The 21348-nt window shown below is 40.3% G+C and overlaps 1 protein-coding gene across 2 annotated transcripts in view; it reads right to left on the bottom strand.

The window, feature by feature from the left end:
- The window catches only part of SERAC1 (serine active site containing 1), a 58470-nt gene that overhangs the window by 33913 nt on the left and 3209 nt on the right, over positions 1-21348 (bottom strand). For both annotated transcript variants that reach the window (XM_039531772.1, XM_039531773.1), the window contains exons 2-6: positions 13557-13648; positions 11548-11584; positions 10962-11098; positions 8759-8848; positions 7559-7687 (exon numbers count right to left, since the gene is read on the bottom strand). In XM_039531772.1, the coding sequence (XP_039387706.1) occupies positions 7559-7687; positions 8759-8848; positions 10962-11098; positions 11548-11584; positions 13557-13647 (484 nt within the window). In that variant the 5' untranslated portion in view covers position 13648. The remainder of the gene's footprint in view (positions 1-7558; positions 7688-8758; positions 8849-10961; positions 11099-11547; positions 11585-13556; positions 13649-21348) is intronic.

The following is a 21348-nucleotide window of genomic DNA, read 5'->3' as shown; positions in this document are numbered from 1 at the left end:
ACACAAAACGAAAATGATATTTTAACTGCGGGTATTAATTAATCCTTTCAGGCCAAAATGTGACACTAATACAGAATTTCAGACACTAGCCAATCACATTTGATAGCAAGTGTTTAGAGTTAGTGCTTTGAAAGGAAAATAAAAATCATAAACCAAGGCTATTCTTGCACTTAGGCCTATGGTCTTGGTTCAGACAAAACTTTGAAATTTGAAAGATTTTTAATAGTGTTATGCTACACATAATATTTTAGAAATAACGCACCTTAGACCCTGATAATGCAAAGATTTCCACACAAAAAATGACATTTAATTTACATTATTTAAAGTGGCAAAGTCAAGCACCCAAAAGTTAGGAAATGCCAGAATTAAAGTAGTCTATGCAACCTTCAGAATGTGTATGCATTATGATACTGTTTTTAATTACATAATCACATACTATTTTTTCCATAGGACCCCCGCCTCATTCAGTGCACAGACAGTGCTCACTTAATGAGCAGCTATTCAATATTTTGTTTTATCCTCATTGTTCAATGTATGGTCCCAGGCCTTGTTTACTGCACTCTGGTCAAACACTGTTCAGAAGACAGAATTATTAATTTCCTTATGAAGTTTTCTATGACACTTATCATTATACTATCTGAGTACTTCACATACATTAAATCTAGCATCAAACACTCCTGGGAAGTAAGGGAGTATTACCTCCAATTTATAGAAGGGGCGTTGGGCACAGAGAAATAAAGATCAAAAGTATCCACTAATTTTAGGTGCCCAAACACTTAGGATCTGATTTTTTCAGATTATTCAGCATTACATAATTACTAAATATGTTCAAAGCACAGCACTCACTGACTTCAGTGGCAGCTCTGAGCACTCAGCACTTCTGCAGATCAGACCATAAGGTCTCAAATCAGGCACCCAGAACATGAGGAACACTCAGTCAATGACCACCTGTGAAACATTTAGTTTAAACCACTTGCCTAGCATCACGTAGGCACTCTGTAACATGGGAATTCGTTAGGGCAGCATTCAACTGCCTTTACCATGAAACAGTCCTCTCTCTTCCTGTAATCCTCTACCTCATTCACTAAACTACAGCATATCTTTTAGAAAACATCCAGTCAAAGCCAGTTAACAAGATGATGGCTTAATCCAGCTCTCTGCAATAGAGGGGGATAAAATCAAAGCAATTTAAGAAGATTAAAAAAAAAAAAACCTGATCTGTGCCCTAAATATGAATAACCATCCTTGGACCAGTTTTAGAAAGAAAATAAAATGCTGAAGAGAGCTGCCAGACCCCAGTCCCAGAAAGCAGCCTCTGGGGGAGAAAATACAGCAACAAAATCAAGTGCCATCATCCTGCAGAATATATTAGAAATGACTCTGCAAGATTGAAGATGTTGAACTAGACCCTCATTATTTTGTGAGGAAAAAGTGAGTGAGTGCAATGAGATTTTTTTTTAATTAATTAAAACTGTGCTAGTGTGGCTGGGGGCGGAAGCAAGACAGTTGCCATTTTGGAAAGGACAGACAAGCAAAAGGGAAGTGTGGCAGCAGCCATGTTGAGAGAGTTCGAACAATCAAGGAGGAAAGACAAGAAGATTTAGATATCTGGGAAAGAAAAAATCCTGTAATACAAAGATAAAAATCCCCCAAAACAAAGATAGCCACAAGAGACAGTAACTGCCCTCCCTCAAATAAACTATGGAGGTGGTAGAGAAGCACCAGTCACTAAGGCTGAACTGAAGGACACGCTGTTAGATATCAAAAAGATGAATAAGGAGTTGAGGGGAAAGTTCCAGGCTTACATTAAGGATACAAAAAAATGAAACTGAGATGAAAGGGAAAATATTAGATGCTCATTTAATCCTGTTTTTGCAACTAGACAACATTACTAATTTAGATGAAAGAATCCAAATAATTGAAAAAAGAGAAAAAGAAACAGAATTAAAGTTGTAGGACATGGAGAACTGAGAATGCAAGAATAATATAAGGATAAAAGTTATTCTAGAGGAAACTGAAGTGAGAAACCTGCTGGACACGTTGGACGATATTTCCCATTACATATTAAAACTGAGCAATAAAGATTGCATTCATACTGAGAGGGTTCACAAATCCCTATTCCCCAGGTCCCCTGTAGGCACCAGACCAAAAGATGTGATTCTCTATCTACACTACTATTAAGAAAAGGATAAAACACTGAGTGCAATGAGGGAGAGAGCTGAACCACTGATGTTCCTTAACCAGCCATGACCCTAAAAGCATCCCAATGTGAGAAGGCAAGGGGCTTCCTGGTATCTTACTAGTGAGTTTCAGCCGGCCTGACCAGCTCAATGGATCCGAACTCACTACTGTTATAATCTGTATCTAAAAGGTGTCATGTAATACATCACAGCATATCTGAACTCCCAAAACTAACAACTGACTGATCATTAATATTTTTGTGAAATGTATGTAAGGCCAACCCACAATGTAGATATGCTGAAATTATAACTAAAATATGTTTATACCAGTCATTTCAAGCGAATTGATAACAGGTTTTATCCAGACAAAGGAAAGAGGCCAACACCACAAACAAGGTATAAACACTGATAACCCAGTGCCAGCCCTGTAACGAAGTAACCCATCAAATGAGAAAGAAGCCTTTTGTAATACAAATGAAGAACTTTAACAGGAAAGTGCTAATTCCTGCACATGGAAAGTAAATGGTGATTGTGTTGCGAGATCAAAGACTTTGGTAAGTGCATTCGTCCCCCTCACCACCGTGAAGAAGGAATCTGGATGGGAACTCTTGCTGTCAGTTTCATTTCTGTGAGAAGAAGCAAGAAATATGGACAAAAGGGAAAATTCTTCATTTATGAGCTTTTTGGATTTTAACAAGGCAAACAAGGAGGCAGAGATCCCCAGAGTTATTCTGGGTAACCGTGAAAAAATTTTGGGAAACTGGCAGAACACTACATCTCTGCTACCTTTTGAAATTATAGACTATGATTCACCTGTACATATATTTGTATCTGCTTTAACCTATTAATAACTCATTTCTTTTTCTTAGTTAATAAAACTTTAGTTAGTTTACTACAGAACTAGTTATCAGCAGTGTCTCCAGTGCAAGATCTGGGACACAAATCGACCTGCATAAGCAACAGGTCTCTTGGGATTGGGTGTAACCTGAATATTTTATGATTTTTGGTGTAAGTGACCAATTATCACATAGTCCATCTTGTCTGCATGGCAAAATAGACTGGAGTGTTTAAGGGGACTGTCTGTGACTCCATTATATGACTATTGCAATAGCTTGGGAGTTCACCACTCCTCAGCCTACCTCCAGGCGCTTCCCGCCGCCAGGGAGCGGGGAGTCGCACATTCAGGAGAAGAGGAGAAGAGGTGGGACAGGGATGGGGATTTGGGGAAAAGAGTTGGAATAGGGGCAGGGAGGGAGCAGAGTTGGGGTGGGGACTTTGGGGAAGGGGTTGGAAGAGGCAGGGCAGGGGCAAAGCCTCATGGAAAGGATGGAGTGGGTGTGGGGCCAGGGGCAGGGGGCTTTTGTATCTTTTTATGAAAAGGTGTCAGTGATGCGGCCCTCGGGCCAATGTACTAGTCTTCACGTGGCCCTCGTGGTGATTTGAGGTTGAGATCCCTGGGTTAGTGAAATCTAATTATAGAACACAGTGGGACCAGTTTGGAGTGTCTGCTCTGCTTTTGACAGTCTACCCTGAGGTAGATACTTACAGTTGTGAGCCATTCCAGACAGCATGACACCAGACATGCACAAATTCAACAGGCTATTCAGTCGAATCAGAGGTTGCAGGGAGAGATAATTTGCATTGTAAAATCCAAGGTCCTACAAGAAGTCTGATGCAACAGTGATCTGAACGAAAATCTCTCAAGTCCCAGGCTAGTGTCCCAACTACCACAACATCCTTCCTCATTATCACTCAAAGGTATATTGTTTACTTTTCATATTGAGATGAAAGCAGCATGACACTGTCTTTGACACACTGGGCTCAATCTCCACTTCTTGCAATAGCCACTTATGGCTGCCATGTCTTGGTTCAGGTTGTCCTCAACCTTTCTGAAGTTTCTGTTTCTTGAAGGCAGGCAGAGATTGGAGGATTTTCAATGTTCAAAAGAGTTGTGGCAAGAACAGATTCCCGAGGGTGTATGTTCTTCTGGATCTTCCAAGAGCTCAATTTATTTTCCAGGATTGCTTGTAATTTTCTGTTTCAAAGCATCTTTTCTGTAGACCTAACAACCCATCAAGGTAATATCTTTGATATCAGTATCATCATGCTTTCATCTCAATCACACTAATGCTTCACGAGAACTCATCATCTTCTTGAATGGAGAACGATTAGCACAATATTCAAAGCCAGTATATCTAGGAGTAAGTTTAACTTGCACACTTGCCTATAAGGACCACCTCACCAAGGTAGCTCAGAAGATTAAGAGCAGAAAGGGCCTTTTATATAAACTTGCAAGCACAACTTGCGGTGCTAATGTGCAGACACTGCACAGCTCAGTGTTAGCTCTCTACTACTCAGATGGAGAATACTGTGCTTCTGAGTGGTTAAACCCTCCCCACACAAAGCTAGCTGATGTACAACTGAATCAAATGATAAGAATAATAACAGGACTATGAGACTAACAAACACCGATTGGTTACCAGTCCTTTCTAATATCCTGCCTCCTAACATCAAGTGTTATAGTGCAGCAAAGAATTTCCTTGACAAAACCCTGGAGATACCACAACTGCCAATTTTCAAAGATATATAGGAGGCGCCTTGCCACTGTCTCATTAGTAGAAGACCAATCTGGACTATGTTACTGACCATGTCCATGGTTGTCATACTGTGGTGAGCAAAATGAGAACATGCTTTTCCCTCTGTAAGAAACTCCTTCCTCATCACTCAGCTTGAGGAGAGTCTGCCTGGCTTTGAGCTGCCATGCCACACCACCTCTGTTGCAAGCTCAAGCATTTCAGCTGTGGGCTGGTGAGGTATGTGGCAAATGACTACACCAAGAGACTCAGAGACAGCCCTCTGTGTAGTTGCGGATGCACGCCTACTGAATGATTGCTGTCTTGTGATGGTCTATCAGGAGGACTTTCCAGACTCATACTTCTGACCCCAAAGTTACTGAATGGCTCAAGTATGCGTGATGCTTACATAAGCCCTTTTGACATTTTTCTTTTTTCTGACATACACCTGTTTTATTTCCAGACTTTGTATTTTGAACTTTTTTCCATCTTTATTGTACCACTTGTACATTTGCTAATATAACAATGTGCATATGTGAAAGTGAATCTTTATTTACTTACTTTTTTTTATTCTATTTTGTTTTCTAAACTTACCAAACATCTGTTTGTCATTCAGACACAGAACCACAAGTGAGGTTTGGCATTTTAACATTCAGCAATTTTTGAGTTATATATGTATAAATAAGGCTGTAAGAAAGTGGTGATTTTTGGTTCAAAAGTTGCAGCCACATTTTTTTAAAGTTATAATTTTTGTGCAGAGCTAAATTTGAGTGCACCAAGTTCCAGCGCCACTCACTCAAATTTGGCCAGGGCACTACTCTGTCATGACTGAGGGGAGGCTGGGCGAAATTTGAGTGAGTGGCATTGCAACCTCATGAACAAGTGGCATTGCAAGTTAGCGCCTGGGGTCCCAACACTATTCAAATTTGTAGCAACTATCAAAAGTTACAGTATGTGTTAGAAGTTGTGGTTTCCACAACAAGACAATGGCTTGCAATTTTTGGACACTCTTACATATAAAAAGAATTCATGGGCAAGTATATTATATTCCCTGTTCACACAACTCAAAAACAGCTGAACAGATCTTCAAACTTTAAAAGTAAAGTTGATCTTTGGGCTCTGATCAGAAAGACAGTAACAGTTCCAAAAGGAAAATTTATGGGGGAAAAATTGAGTGAATGAAAACAAGGGATTAAGTCAAGATGCAATCTTAACATTTTATTATTAAAAAATGCTAAAATAGAAATGAAAATAAAGTCACGTGACTCCGTGCATCCTTTGCTGAAATGCAACCATCTCTGGGACTATGCATGACAGCTCTACAGACTGGACACTTTAGTAACTGATTTTAAGTGCTGTTCCAGTCTTTCCTCAGTGGTATTATTTAGAATCCTTTTAAAGTGCATCTTCTACCCAGAGAGAAATGAATCAACAGGAGAAGATTGGAAAAGGACACTGCACTTAATATAAGATTTTAAGTAAAATGGCTATCCTACTTTATTTGATAAACTGTTCATAATCTCACTCTGTTTTGCATTCTCAGCTAATTAACTTTGCTTTGCGCTGTCAACCTAAGTGCTGAAAAAGAGATACCTGATTGGCCTGGAGGTCATAGGCTAGATTCTTCCCTGTACTTGAGCTTTGGCATTGTAGCTGTATCTGTGGACCTGATAGAACTAAATGTACTAACAACATAAGCAAGTGTACGTTCCTCTAGTTCCCCAGCAAAAAATCAGAAAGCACATTTTCTCAGGAGTACTATATGCTGTACATGCACCTGATAATAGTATGACACTTCCCTTACTATCCCCCAATATATCCGGATGTACAAAAAACCTCAGAGCTCCCAAAATTCTACCACTAAGAGAGAGATTTTGGAGTGTAGAAGTGAAGGATAGAAGCATATGTTTTCGCACTGCTACCATGGCAAAGAATGTACTGATACCTGCCAAGCAATTCTACCACATTTGCCAGAAACTGAGCTCTGAAAAAATAAGGACAGGAACCCTGGGATTTTCTAAGTATAAACATACTGTAAAGAATCTAAATAACAAAACTGAGCTTTTATTCTGAAAAGGGTAAACACAAGACGCAATAGCTCCTTTAACATAAAAGAATGTCAGCATTTATTATAAATAGCTGGAAGCTATAACTTATAATACAGGAACATGAAGCTATATTGGCCTTAAAGAAAAGTTCTCTTAACTAAGTGTGGGGGAGGTTTCTACTTCTCTCTGAGCTCACACAGACATTAAAAAAATACTTTAGGGTAGAATGAATGTTTTAGGATGATAATAGCATGAAAAATCTTTCACCTCCAGGCTGCCACATCAAGTCTAGACCAAACTGGTAGTAACCCATACTTGTTACTATCCAATAGCTTTTAAGTGGTCTTCATGAATTGTGTTTGATAGCCTCAGTCCTGTCCCTAGTGGACAAATGGACATCACCAAGCTGCCACAACAGACGATCTTTTTGGCAGTCCCAACACAAAGGTCAAAGAACTAAAAGATACAGAAACTAAGCTACTTTCTCTTGTCTAGATGAGGTCAAGATTGAGGCACATGGGGAAGCCTGCACTACAGTCACATGTGCTCTATCTGTTTTGTGCATATGGGTGCCTTTAATCAGCAATAAATTTAAATTTAAAGAAAAAAATTTGAAAACCATTTTCAAAAAGAATAATTGCCTTCTCCTTTGGCTACCAGCCCCTTTTCATGTTAGTATTTGCCAATGAACATAGAGCAGTTAAATGAGATCTCATCATGTTTCAAAGATTGGTTAGGTTGTCACAGCATACATTACCATGCCAGTGACTGTTCTCTGCCAGTTGCTGCACCGCCTGCAGTCGAACGATTCTGTCTTCTGATTGACTTCTCTTCAAGAGGACCCACAAGGCACGTTCATGATCTTCTGCAAACTTACTGAAATGTTCTTTACCAAAAAATCACATACATATAATGTTAAAATTAATAAGTATTTTTCTTTCATAGTCACCTTCTTATTTACCAACCAAAAATACTATTTCCTGGATTATTAATATGACTTAATAACCATTTATGGAGCAATATCAAAAAATTGGTAACAGACCAATAAAATGGAAGCAACAATCTTCAGAAGACCATGGCCAAAATCCTGATCCTACTGAAATCAGTGGGAGTTTGTTTTCATTTAATTTAATAGGGCCAGGATTTCACCTCATCTTTTTATATTTTATATTTATATAGCGTCTTTAAACTGAGGATTTCAAAATGCTTTATTTATATTTAAGATCTGATCCTGTATAGTGCTTACCAACCATAACTGCCATTGGCTTCAGTGGGAGTTGGAGGTGATCAGCAACTCTTAAGGATCTGGGCCTTAATCTACTGAACCGTACTCACAACACTTCTGTGAGGTACATATTATATCCATTTAACAGATGGGTAAATGAGGGCAGATAGAAAGTTATTTGCCCAACATGCCATATCAAGCTGATGGCAGAATCAGGAATTGAACCTTTAAGTCCTGACACCAAGTCCTGTGCTCTAACACACACACACACACACACACACACACACACACACACACACACACACACCCCTACCTATTACAAAGAGGTTGCATTCCTTTCAATTTACACTAACAATAATCTTGCTGAAGAGTGTGTCACACACTCACACTAAGTTCCTAAAATGAAAAATCTTCCAGGACTTCTTCACCAAACAATGCTTTCAGCATCACAAAAGTTTTAGGCTTCAAATCTCTTCTGAAAGAGGACGCAGAATTCTGTCCTAGCATGTGTCTAACATTTGTTATCAAAATATAATGCATATAACTTTCCTTTAAACACACTGTTTGTAATATTTCATGCCACTTTTACAAACATGTAGGAATATTATAACTACGAACTAGTATCAGATACACAAGAAAAATGTTTCTATTTTCCAAAGGTAACAGATTTGTACTTTTCTAAACATGAATATTAATTTCAGACAAGCCAGCATTTCCACTTTTAATGCCTACCATCAAAAGGTCTCCGGAGAATTTTAGCTTCAGTTTCTAGTATTTTCCTCACTATTTTATGAAGTTCTTTTCTTGCCTTGTATGTGAGTCCTATAAAAATATTATAGGCTTATTCAAGGTTGATAAGAGAATTGTTGTAGTATTATCATAGAATCATAGAACATCAGGGTTGGAAGGGACCTCAGGAGGTCATCTAGTCCAACCCGCTGCTCACAGCAGGACCAATCCCCAGACAGATTTTTGCCCCAATTCCTTAAGTGGCCCCCTCAAGGATTGAATTCACAACCCTGGGTTTAGCAGGCCAATTCTCAAACCACTGAGCTATGCCAAGGAACCAACAATCTTAAAGGTTTTTAAAAAAAACTCTTCAAACAGTTACTATGGGAGAATATTGCACATTGCTCTCTTTTGTATTTTAGGTTATTCTCTTTACATAGGTGTGCTTCCCACTGACATCAAAAGAAAAATTAATGCACAGATAAATAGGACAAAAGACTGTCACTTTTTTTTATTTAAACTGGAGGAGTGGCTTAAGGTTTGAAATAATCAGTTCCCATGAAACCATAAATTCAAGTTACAGCAGAATTAAACTTAACTCTTTATCCTTTCAAAGTAGGCATTTTATTGTGTGTGGGTCTTTCAGATGAGGAGTTGAGGTCCTATTGTTTCTGCGTGTACATTAAAGACCCTCCGGCACTTTTCACAAAAGAAGGGATTTGTTACCAAAGCTTCTCTACACACTCACTGCCACGCTGAATGATTTGTGTTGTTTATTACCAACATCAAACCAAGAGCAGCTTGCATGTCAGTGTTGCTGTAACTAAAACATTTAGTTTTATATTCCCTTTAATACAGTAGGTCCATATTATTTTGCCTCTCGTACTACTATATGTGAACTAATAGAAAAAGGAAATTCTTCCTAGTCTGTTATGCAGTGTATCTATGGATTGAGATTAAAAACGTCAATCTCTACATCTACAATGACACCATTCATGTTCACCATTTAAAATGTAAAAGAATAAAACCAATGTGCTCAGAGGGAGAGAGAGAGCTTTACCAGTCTAAAATTTTATTTATTTAACAGCCTGTTAAGTTCTGAAACAGCTGCCCAACTTTTAAGTTAGAAAGATGCTTTATATAAAGGACCACAGGGTTTTAGGGTTTTTTAATAAATTTTTTTTTTTGCAAATTACATTCAAGAAGATAAAAAGTTCAGCTAACATATTTCCTATATTGAAGAATTATAGTAACTTCACAGTGCTTTTTATTTATGAGATAATCATTTTTTGAGCCACTTAACCTCCGAGGCCAAATAATATGGATAAGGAACAATAAAAGCATAGAAGTGATTTTGTTACAAGATTAGATCAGTACTCTAACACTTAGGTTATACAAGAGATGAAACAACTCCAATTCCATTTCCTAATAAGAATGATAACATGGCTGTTTTCAAGGGTCCATGAAACAGTGTCAGTTTAAGTGATCAGCAGTTATACATATGTGTCAGATGACGCTCAAAAAAATAAAGGAAGAATGAATAGATAATCATCTTTACCATTTGCCTCTGGAAGAGGGAAAATTGAATGCATATCTTGTGCGACGCAGGACAGCACAGCTGAACAGTATTCAGCACTGACAACTGCATTTATTACTGTTGAGATCCTCATCCCAACTCCAGCCCCTGTGTGCCATGTAAAAGGTCCAGAGAGGCATATAAGAGCCCTAAAACCTCTGTACCCAGATGGGACAGGAATCCCCAGGTACAAGCACTGTCAAAAACAGCAGTGAGGATGCCACCTCCAATGACTCCTTTGTAGCCCCGGGTGAAGGGCACGTGCTGGGGTGGGAGGGGATCTGCCAAGGGTGGGACTGCAGCATGCAGGGCTGTGGAGATTCCAGGTAGCCCTGGGAGGCTGCTGTAATTTAGACAGGCTCCAAGAGCTGTCTACATTATGCCAGGGGGCCCTGTAGCAGCCTAGGATCAGAAGTGCACAAGGGTGGTTTATGTCACTTTCTCTCCCACACTGGGCTACAAGTTCTGGGCTATGCTTCCTAGCGGCACAACAGAAAATCTCAAACTATGTTTATTACGGGACCACGCAGTGTGACCAAATTCTTTTTAGTCCTCTTTTACCATCCCAGTGTCTCACGCATTGTTTGAAAAGCTGCTCTCTTAGTTCTGTCTCTCAGCACACAATCTTACCTTGAGATTCATTGGGATCTAAAGAAACTGTATTTACATAAATATAGGACTTCAGTTTCTCTTGCTGTACAGCTTGAGTATCGAGTGTTAGTAACTTCTTTAGGGCCAGAACTTCATATGTAATAAATACAAAACCTCTTAAAAAAAAGAAAAGAAAATGGAATATAAATACTGTATTAGTCATAGAGTTTAAGGCCAGAAGGGACCACCATATCATCTAAAAATACAAATGCAAAGAATGAAGAAGGCAAATATAGATTGAAAACTGTTTTACGGTAAATCATTATTTGCTCTATAGAGAATATATTTTTATCAAATACAATATACACATTTGATCTTCTTTGTAATCAAGTGTTTGACAGGTTGCAGGGGCCAGTATAGTGTCTCAAATAATCAGGGCAAAGAAAGAGAAGTGATCTTAATGGACAGTACTTTAAAATATGCAAAGATGTTCAGTTATCATTTAAAACTTAAGGTACTTCATGTTTAAAGATACCTTAGCAACATCCTTTTTTTGGGAAGTGACATAACTTCAGATATAAATAAAAAATATAAATTAAATGGGTAATTGTTAGTTACAACTTACCCGAGAATAAGTGATCCAGTTAATTTTGAAATTTTTCCTTAAACAAATAAAAAACACCCATGGTCAAACAAACGGTGTGCATACAAATTGTTATTAAAAAGTTAAGGCATTTGATCAGTTCTGGATACTGTATATCAAAGATGATAAACAGTTTAAAGAGGAATAGAGCAGGCTTTTCATACTCATTTTTCTGTTTCTGACTCCATCTTTTCAGTAGTTGAAAACTATTGATAGATTCTATTTTCTACATCAGGGCTCGGCAACCTTTCAGAAGTGGTGTGCCGAATCTTCATTTATTCACTCTAAATTAAGGTTTCGCGTGCCATTAATAATACATGTTAACGTTTTTAGAAGGTCTCCTTCTATAAGTCTATAATACATAACTAAACTATTGTTGTATGTAACGTAAATAAGGCTTTAAAAATGTTTAAGAAGCTTCATTTAAAATTAAATTAAAATGCAGAGCCCCCCGAACTGGTGGACAGGACCCGGGCAGTGTGAGTGCCACTGAAAATCAGCTCGCATGCCGCCTTCGGCACCCGTGCCATAGGTTGCCTACCCCTGTTCTACATTCTTCCCTTCTAGTTTTAAATTACAAAATTCCCTGCTCTCACAGCTAAATAAGCTAATAAATCATTTATTACTGACAGTATATTTGTCTTCTCTTCAGTATTATTCTCTCTTGCTGGTGACATTCATAAGCACAGTAGCAGGTGATCAACAATATGGCTACTACTGAACCGTTGCCATAAACTATGAAGAAGGTTCCTCCTTTAAATAAATAATTTCATTGAGATCTCTGTTGTGTGGGGGTAAATACAGGAAGATACATGCTCTTTTCTGTCAAGTCTTGCAAAGGTCTCTCTAATAGGTTTTCTTTACAGGAATTCAGTCAAATCTCATTCATCTAAACAGGATAGCTGACACAGTACTTGGCGCTTATAGTGCTTTATACTTTAATTCTAAGGACACTGGCCAGGCCTAAGGCATTTTATACCTGGACAAGGTGAGCCTGTTTTTGGATTCCAGAGGAGCCAATGGAGAGGGTCTGTTACTACTGGGAGGAGCGAATCCCAATAGGACACATCTCATCCTGTCAAGAATAAACTTCCTTTGGAGACTTGCCCCACCTCCCACTCCACCAGGTTCTGTCGTTGCAGGGAAGTAGCATGGAGCAGGCTTCTCAAAGATTTCTGGCATGAACACAAGAAGTAGCTACATGCTGGAAAAGTTACTGACAGGGAAGGTAAAACAGGCATGAAACACAAAGTCTGCTATCTATCAAGAATGGAAGTATCCAGTCTTCGATGCTGGGGCAGAGAGATTAGGAATCCAGAGGGCTCTCCTGCTAGAGAGGGAAAGCAGAAGGAAGGTAGAGAGTAAGAAAGAAGGGCAATAGGCCTACTGCCAGCAGGCAGGCAGGAAAAGAACCCAGGAGCTACGTTTTCTCAAATGTTGCCCCTTGCTTTAAGAATCTCAGGATAAGTTTGTTCCTATGGTTCTAAGGGTGAAAAAACAGACATTGAATGAGGTCAGTTTATGGAAGCTTAATGAGATGGTAATTTTTTGGGAGACTGCCATCTTGTGTTCTAAAAATCTTTTGGGTTCCCCCCCCCTCCCCCCGCAAATAAATTCAGTTTCTAGCCTTTACAGTTGTGAAGCTAGTCCTTTGTGATATGAATAAAGCATTAACCAGTGCAGAGCTATCTATCTGAGCAATGCTAGCTACACCACTCATGTCAATGAAGTGTTGACACTGAAGCTAATAATGATATTTTAAATGACAACTCTGTCTGACAAGGTCAGTGATGGCAATACACTGGAGGTATGGGAGAGAGACTGGAAACATGAACGTATCATCTCCAAGTGTTTTGGGGTTACAAATGGTATGTAGACCTTCCTAATATTATCTTGTGAAGTCCAATACATAATGTAAATACACAGCTTATTGTAGAAACAAAGTCATTTTTATGAGCTCATCGGGTTGATATTTACAGAATTGCACTTACTGATATCTTTCCACGGCAGATCACTTTTTGTGGTTGGACCAGAAGTTCCTATTCTTCTGCAGCAAAATACACAATAAGCAGCCAACGACATTCTGTAGATGTACAAATAAAAATTATTAATTTAGGTAATATAATTAAAAACTTGCAGCAAATTTCTGTGTCTTTTCCCCTCAAGAGCAGAAAAACATTATTCATTTATATTGAACACTGAAGTGACAAACAGCTAGAACCTAAGAAATCCATAAATTACTGCATTTGGTAGCTTACACTTCAATGATAAAAGTTTAACCCAGTGCTTTATAAAACTGTGTGTTACAGTTGATTTTACTGTGCATATTTTTCAAATTACCTCTCTCCTCTAGTAAGTCTCCATTGCCAGGGGCGGTGCCAGGCACCAGCGCACCAAGCACATACCTGGGGCGGCAAGCCGCAGGGGGTGACCTGCTGGTCACCGTGAGGGTGGCAGCCAGGCCGCCTTCGGCAGCATGCCTGCAGGAGGTCCACCGGTCCCGCGGTTTCGAAGGCAATTCAGTGGCAGGTATGCCAAAGGCGTGGGAACAGCGGACCTCCCGCAGGCATGCCTCCGAAAGCCGCTTGCCTGCCATGCTTGGGGCGGCAAAATACATAGAGCCGCCCCTGTCCATTGCTGCATCTTAGTAGCTATTCATTTCATTAAGTATTATATATTTCCACAGGTCCATAAAGACATTACTCTGCATCATACATGCTTTTCAACCACCAATATGTAGTAATCTCATTGTTCTTAATGTTTAGAATTGATTTTGTTCATACAACCATCTGCTTGATAGGGCTTTCAACAACAAATAAACATCTACATCTTTGAAAGATATATTTCACAGAAAATGTTAGAAGTCTTCTGCTGTTAAGAGAGTTATGATTAAGGCTACAGTTTTCACATGGAGGTCACAATGTTTACGGTAATCATGAATCTGAATAGAGTTCGTGAGGAGCCCACACTGCACTCACTCTGCAGCACCAGCTCCTGTCCTGTGGGGCTCAGTCCAGGTCCTGACTCTGGGCGTTGTAATACCTCTCAGGTTTGGCCCTTCCGCTCTTCTGCAGATGGAAATAGAAGAGTGAATTGGCCAAATCTGATTAGCACTGCAACCTAGCTACTCATCCAGTCACAATACCACTCCGGTGTGGCCCATCCGCCTCTCTGTAGATGGAAACAGAGGGGTACATGACCAAACCTGAGTGGCGCTGCAACCACATGTGCTAGGTTGCAGCACCCAGAGTAGTGAGCTAGGCCCAGCTCCGTGCGACAGGAGCTGCTAATGCGGGCTCGCTCTTCAACCCCTCGCCCCTTTACTGTGACTTTGTTTTTCCCTGCACCTCTGCTGTGAAATTTACTAAATAATTCTGTGCCAAAAAATCGTACCCTCAGTCCTGACCCAAGAAGGTAAAAGTCTACACTTGAGAAACATATGCTTTGCTCTAAATTTCTGTCATGGCCTGAGCTGATGAAGATCAAGCACAGTAAGGAGGTTAAGCACTATCCTACAGAAACAACTACCCTCATAAAAGAAAAGAAGCGAAGGATAGCTGTAGCTATCAGGTGGAGGATATTTTCTAGTGTGTGAAACTATAGCTCCCTCAACATTAAGAAGAGGTAGAATATTATCAGGACTGTGACTGCACTACAGTCTACTACAGTGTTTTTCAAACCGTGGGTCGCGACCCAGTACTGGATCGCAGCATGTAAGGCACTGGGTCGCCTTGCTCTGGTCCGCACCATTGACCGGGACGTTAAAAGTCCTATCGGCAGTGCTGCCCAGCTAAGGCAGGATAATGTCTACCTTTTCCAACACCATGCTACGCCCCAGAAGTGGCCAGCATCGGGTCCAGCTTCTAGGCAGGGGGGCCATGGGGCTGCGCGCGCTGCCCCCGCCCCAAGCACCGGCTCTGCATTCCCATTGGCCGGAAACCGGCCAATGGGAGCTGGGGGGCAGTGCCTGCAGGCGAGAGTCACGTGGAGCTGGACCTGTTGCTGGCTGCTTCCGGGGCACAGCACGGTCTATGGTACCAGGGTAGGCAGGAAGCCTGCCTCTGCATCCCAGCTGTGCCACTGACCAGGAGCCGCGAGAGATAAGTCCATGCCCCAATCTCCTGCCCCAGCCCTGAGCCCCCTCCAAGCTGAAACCCCTTTTTGTACCCCAAACCACTCATCCCCAGCCCCACCCCAGAGCCTGCACCCCCAGCCCAGACCCCTGACCCCTTCCTGCACCCCAACCACCTGCCCCTGCCCTGAGCCCCCACAACCCCCAAACCCCTTCCTGCACCCCCAGCCCAGAGCCCTGACCCCTCCTGAACCACAACCCCCTGCCCCAGCCCTGAGCCTCCTCCCACACCCTGAACCCCTCATTCCCGGCCCCACCCCACAGCCTTCACCCCCACACCCTACCCCTCTGCCGCAGCCCTGAGCCCCTCCCGCACCCCAAACCTCTTATCCCCAGCTTTGTGGGGTCATGGGCATCAACAATTTTCTCCAACTGGGTCCCCAGGAAAAAAAGTTTGAAAACCACTGGTCTACTACATAGAGAGGTCAGGTATGAAACAAAATAGATATTGATGTGAATACAGTCACCACCACAACCACAAAGCATATTTTAAGAATATGGAAGCTCTGAATAATTAGTTTTGCCAAAGGAACATACCACAGTCAGTCTGTCACTGAAGTATCTGAGAGCCTCTCAAATAATAATGGGTTTATGCTCACAACACCGCTGTGACATATGTAACTACCATTATCCCCTTTTACACATGGGGAACTGAGGCTTAGATAGCCACACTGCAATTTTATGAACTACATAGGGCTAGTCTACACTACCACGCTACATAGGCGCAGCTGCAGCTTCTGGTGAAGATGGGCTATGCCGACTGGAGAGCACTCTCCCATCGGCATAATTACGCCACCTCAACTAGAGGCAGAAGATATGTCGGCAGGAGAGTGTCTGCTGCCAACAGAGCACGTTGTGGACACCGCTTTAAGTCTATGTAATTTGTGTCGCTCAGGAGAGTGGCTTTTTCCACACCCATAAATGACATAGGTTATATCAACTTAAGTGGTAGTGTAGACAAGCCCATATGATTCTCTCTTACTCCTCAAGTAGTACCACTGAAGTCAGTGCCACCACTCAAGAAATTAGGTGCTATTCAATGTGAGTAAGGGAATCACTATCAAGCCCAAAGTGATTAAGTGACTTGCCCAAGTAACACAGGAAGTTTGTGTTAGAACAGCGAACTGAACCAAGATCTCCTAAGTCCCTGTCTAATGCCTTAAGCTCCAAAACATTCTTATGTACAAATGTGGTACACAGTTCTCTTAATATTAAATAATGTTCCCTTGTTCCAGAGAAAGAATAATACTGTCTCACCGGGCCTGAATCACCATGCAGTACCCTCCTCCCCTAGTCCATTGGAGGGATTTAATACTGCTTCTAGCAGAGTTAACTCCTGTGCAGATCTACACTTGGAAATGCACTAGTATTTGAGCAGCTTCTGCACAGCTCCACTCTATTCTTCAAACAAATTTTGAAGAAAACTTCAAACGAAATGCAATACTGTCAGTGACATAGAATTTGACTATTATTGGCTGTATTTGATGCAACAATAAGAGTTGTGTATTCAGATTCTCTTTCATGTCTTAAATCTCATGCGGAAATCTCAGGATATAACACTAATTAAGATACACGAGAAGCATCACATATTGAGGGAAACTGATTGTGTTCCCCCTACAGATGTCCCCTTTATGGTCATAAGGGGTTTAAGTGTTACAGAATAAGGGTTACTCCTTCTGCATATGATTTATATGGGACCTATTGCCCTAATGTCAGGGAAGATACCAAGATTTAACTGCATTGTCTCAGCAGATATTTTAATTTTCTGTCCTCCAAGTGAATAACTCCAATACTTGATAACTTTTTCAACATATTCAAATTACAATACCAAGAAAAATTAGAAGATACTGTTCTACTAACTAAGTCTAAATTAACATTAGGGCTCTGGGCAGTCTAACTATTATTTTCAGACATGGATTCAAGAAGAGGTAAAGTGCTCTTGGCTAAATTAAGTATTTATTGTCTACATGGAGCTCAGAATCAGATCTCGCATAAAAAGTTTATAAGAAGAGATGTACTGGTCAATAAAACTTTATTAAAAACTCTTAAAGTTACTACCTTATTTCACTGACTGCCCAGCACGTGTCTTATAATATTAGAATTAAACAAACAAATACACTCATAAACATTGGAAAACCAGAAGACAGAGTTAAGGTTGCAGTTCTCAAACAAGATGATGGAAGGCAAGTAGTTGAGGTTCAGAAGTTTGAACTGATGAGTTGAAGGCTGAATGACTTCATTCTTACTTTCCATTACAGATTCCTACATAGTATGTATATAGTACATACTATAAAAATAAACAAAATATTATAAAAATATAAAAAATTGTGTACAGGTTCCTACATAGTATGTTCCTATCCAGTTTCACAAGGAAGTGATGGGAATCCAGAAGAGATGTGTTGCCATTCATATTTTATATAGATATATGTGGCATTTTTTACACAAGTGTGATTGTTCTGTGTGCATTACAGTTTGAATATTGGTAATCAAAAGGGTTCAAATGGATCCCATAAGACAAGAGACCCAATGGAGTCAATACATGGGAAGATCCGGCAATCCATTATCAGACAATGGAAAACCACTCCTACTTTTGATCACAGCAATAATCAATATATATAATTGATATATATAAACTAATACTGAGCACTTTATGGCAAATCCTAATAGATGTTCAGAGTCTTTCCAGAATATTTGGAATACGTTTCTTCCAATGTAGTGATGGATTCCATAAGAATACTAAAGGTAGATTCCAAACCTAGGATTATTGATAATCCGGATATGGTAGGTTATCGTAAAATATAAACAAAACAAAAATTATAATAGTTACCGTAGTGTACCTAGGGACAAACACAGAATTATTATTTTATTATAGGAAAGCACATAAGATAAGAACAACCATACTGGGTCAGACCAAAAGTCCGTCTAGCCCAGTACGCTGTCTTCCAACAGTGGCCAATGCCAGGTGCCCCAAATGAACAGAACAGGTAATTATCAAGTGATCCATACCCTGTCACCCATTCCCAATTTCTGGCACACAGAGGCTAGGGATACCACCCCTGCCCATCCTGGCTAATAGCCACTGATGGAGGGGACCTACCCTCCATGAATGTATCTAATTCTTTTTTGAACCCTGTTATATTTTGGCCTTCACAACATCCTCTGGCTGAGTTCCACAGGCTGACTGTTTCATTGGATGTTTGTGTTCATATACTTATATAAGCTGCATTAATGAAGACATTAATTTCTTAAAATGCATTTAAAAAACAAATGAGTACTATCAGACATGTGTTCAACAGTTAACTAATTATATTGGGAATATAAAAATGCCTTTTAAATAAACAAATGTCAAATTAAGTCACCATATGACCACAGTTCTTACTAACTCAGAATGACAAACTAATGCATGCACACATTGACAGCGCTCCCATAAGAAAAGTCTTTATGGGCCTGATCTTGAGGGATGTTGACAACTTGGAACTCCCAGTTAATTTAAAGTGATCTCCAAAGGGAAAAAAATAAAAATGGGCTTGTGCCCTTTTTTTAGTATTTGTTAGTTTCTGATTAATACTGTTCCACTCCTTCCAAGAAAAAGGAGCAGTTGCTCCGTGTGATGATTTGGGGAGTCTTATTTGTACAATTTACTAATTCTAATAATATGGAGTTGTTGCTATGAAAATTGTTATATCTCTATAGGGATTTCACCACTGCTGGCAAGACCCTGTCACATCTTCCCCATACCAGCAACAACGGAGAGTTGTCAATCTTAACAATTATACTCTGACCACACAATAGTTATGCTAAGGAGGGTTTCCAAATTGGGAAATGAGTTCTCTCCAACTTCCCTCAGCACGGGGCTGGAGAATGGAAGTTCCTGAAGCAGGACAAAGAGACATGACAAAAGCAGGTTATAAATGTCTCACCAGGTCAAGACTTGTATAAACATAGGAAGTTGTGAGGGGAAGGGGATGGACCAACCAAGGTCAGAGAAGGCATGATGGAGAGAGAAGGCCTAAAGTTTCAGAATATAAATCATGCACTGGAACAGAAAGACTCTAGATAGCCCCAACGGACTCTGACCTAAGCCCAAAGAATACTCTGGAGTGGTGAAGAAACTGAGGCAGGGAATTACATGTAGGGTTTATTATTTTTTAAAAGATCTGTGTATTTCTCATGCTATTAACAAGTAGAACTGTGAGTCCTGTGCAAAGTCTGTACGTGTTGTGTGCCACATCTTATTACATGGTCCTTGAAGAGGTAAACCAGAAGGTTCACACCTTCAGGTGGAGATCTGGGAGAGGGTGTGTTTAAACTACAGGAGGACTGAACTGGTTCTAGGGGCTGCACAGGGGGCCTTGTGGTCACAGCTCTCAGGAGGGGATCCTACATATAAGCTCTGCACCTCAAGTGTGTGCCTGGGCTCTATTCAGACTCCAAAGGCTTAAAATACTTGAGGATCTAGCAGCTAGGTAACCTCACAACAGTTGAGTGATACTACTGTTGATTAGTTTGGATGTTTTTAAAAATAAAAATAGAAAACAAAAATTCCCCAAAGGGACCAGTTGTGGTGCCATTGGGATATTTCACTGTGTGTGGTCTATTTTTTTGAGGCAGCTGTGGAATAAACATTGGCCCAAAATTGACAGTTTAACTCTGTAAATGGAGTTATCTTCCGGAGTCCAAGGACATATTTATTTTCCTAACAATTCTGTACTTCATCTGTTCTATAATAAATAAGTGGTAATCACTTTCCATAAACAAATCCATGTACAACATGATGGGAAGGGCCATGTATTCTCAGATTGTGAGGTTTGTTAGACCTGCAGCTTCTTTGTTAAATGAAGAGACAGAAATTATCTCTTAAAAAGAAAATAGTCACATCCCTGTATTGCAAAATTAGACCTTGATCCTGCAAGTACTTGCATGTGAGAAGTCCCATTGAACTAGTTACTCATGAGCATGAATATTTTTATGATCAGTGCTTTAAGGAATGATCTTGCTCCAATTGCAGTTGGTGGGGAAAACTTCCATTATCTTCAGTGGGAGTAGAATAAAGTCCTTTGAGACGGATAGTAGTATAGTAGTACAACAGTAGTTGAGTGTCCCCCTCCCCAGGAGGGGGACACTCAATTGGACCTGTGACACTTGGTTCCTTCCCTTCAGCTCCTCCAATGAAGCTTGGGTCTTCTGTTCCCAGAAAAACTCTATAGTCCTGTCCATGCTAAGGAGGCTTTAGAAAAATTTCCTAGCATTACTAATATCAACTTAGTTAAACCGTAGCATAGATAACGGCAGCAGCCAGCAGGCTATTTCTCAGCACTGGGATATCTAATCCTGCACAAAATAAGCCTAAATTAATGGGGAAAGGGACAGAGTGAAGGCACTTTGCTTATGCATGCCCTCCTCCAAGTCGCCTCTGACAAGGTGCTGAAAAGACGGTTGGCAGCTGGCACGCTGTCTAAACTACAGTTCTCAAAATCGCCAACACCAGAGTATGCAATCGCCTGAAACAGTGTAGACAAGGCCTACACTGACTGGAGAACTAGTGAAAGGATTTCACAAGACTCAAGAGAATGAAAACTGAGCAAAATGAGAGGAGGAGAAAGGATTTTTGGTTTCATTGTTTAACCTTTTGGATTTGGTTTATTTGGTAA

This window comes from Mauremys reevesii, linkage group 3 (genome assembly GCF_016161935.1).
Source record: "Mauremys reevesii isolate NIE-2019 linkage group 3, ASM1616193v1, whole genome shotgun sequence".
NCBI classification, from domain to species: Eukaryota; Metazoa; Chordata; order Testudines; family Geoemydidae; genus Mauremys; species Mauremys reevesii.
This window is presented reverse-complemented; position numbering and strand designations above follow the sequence as displayed.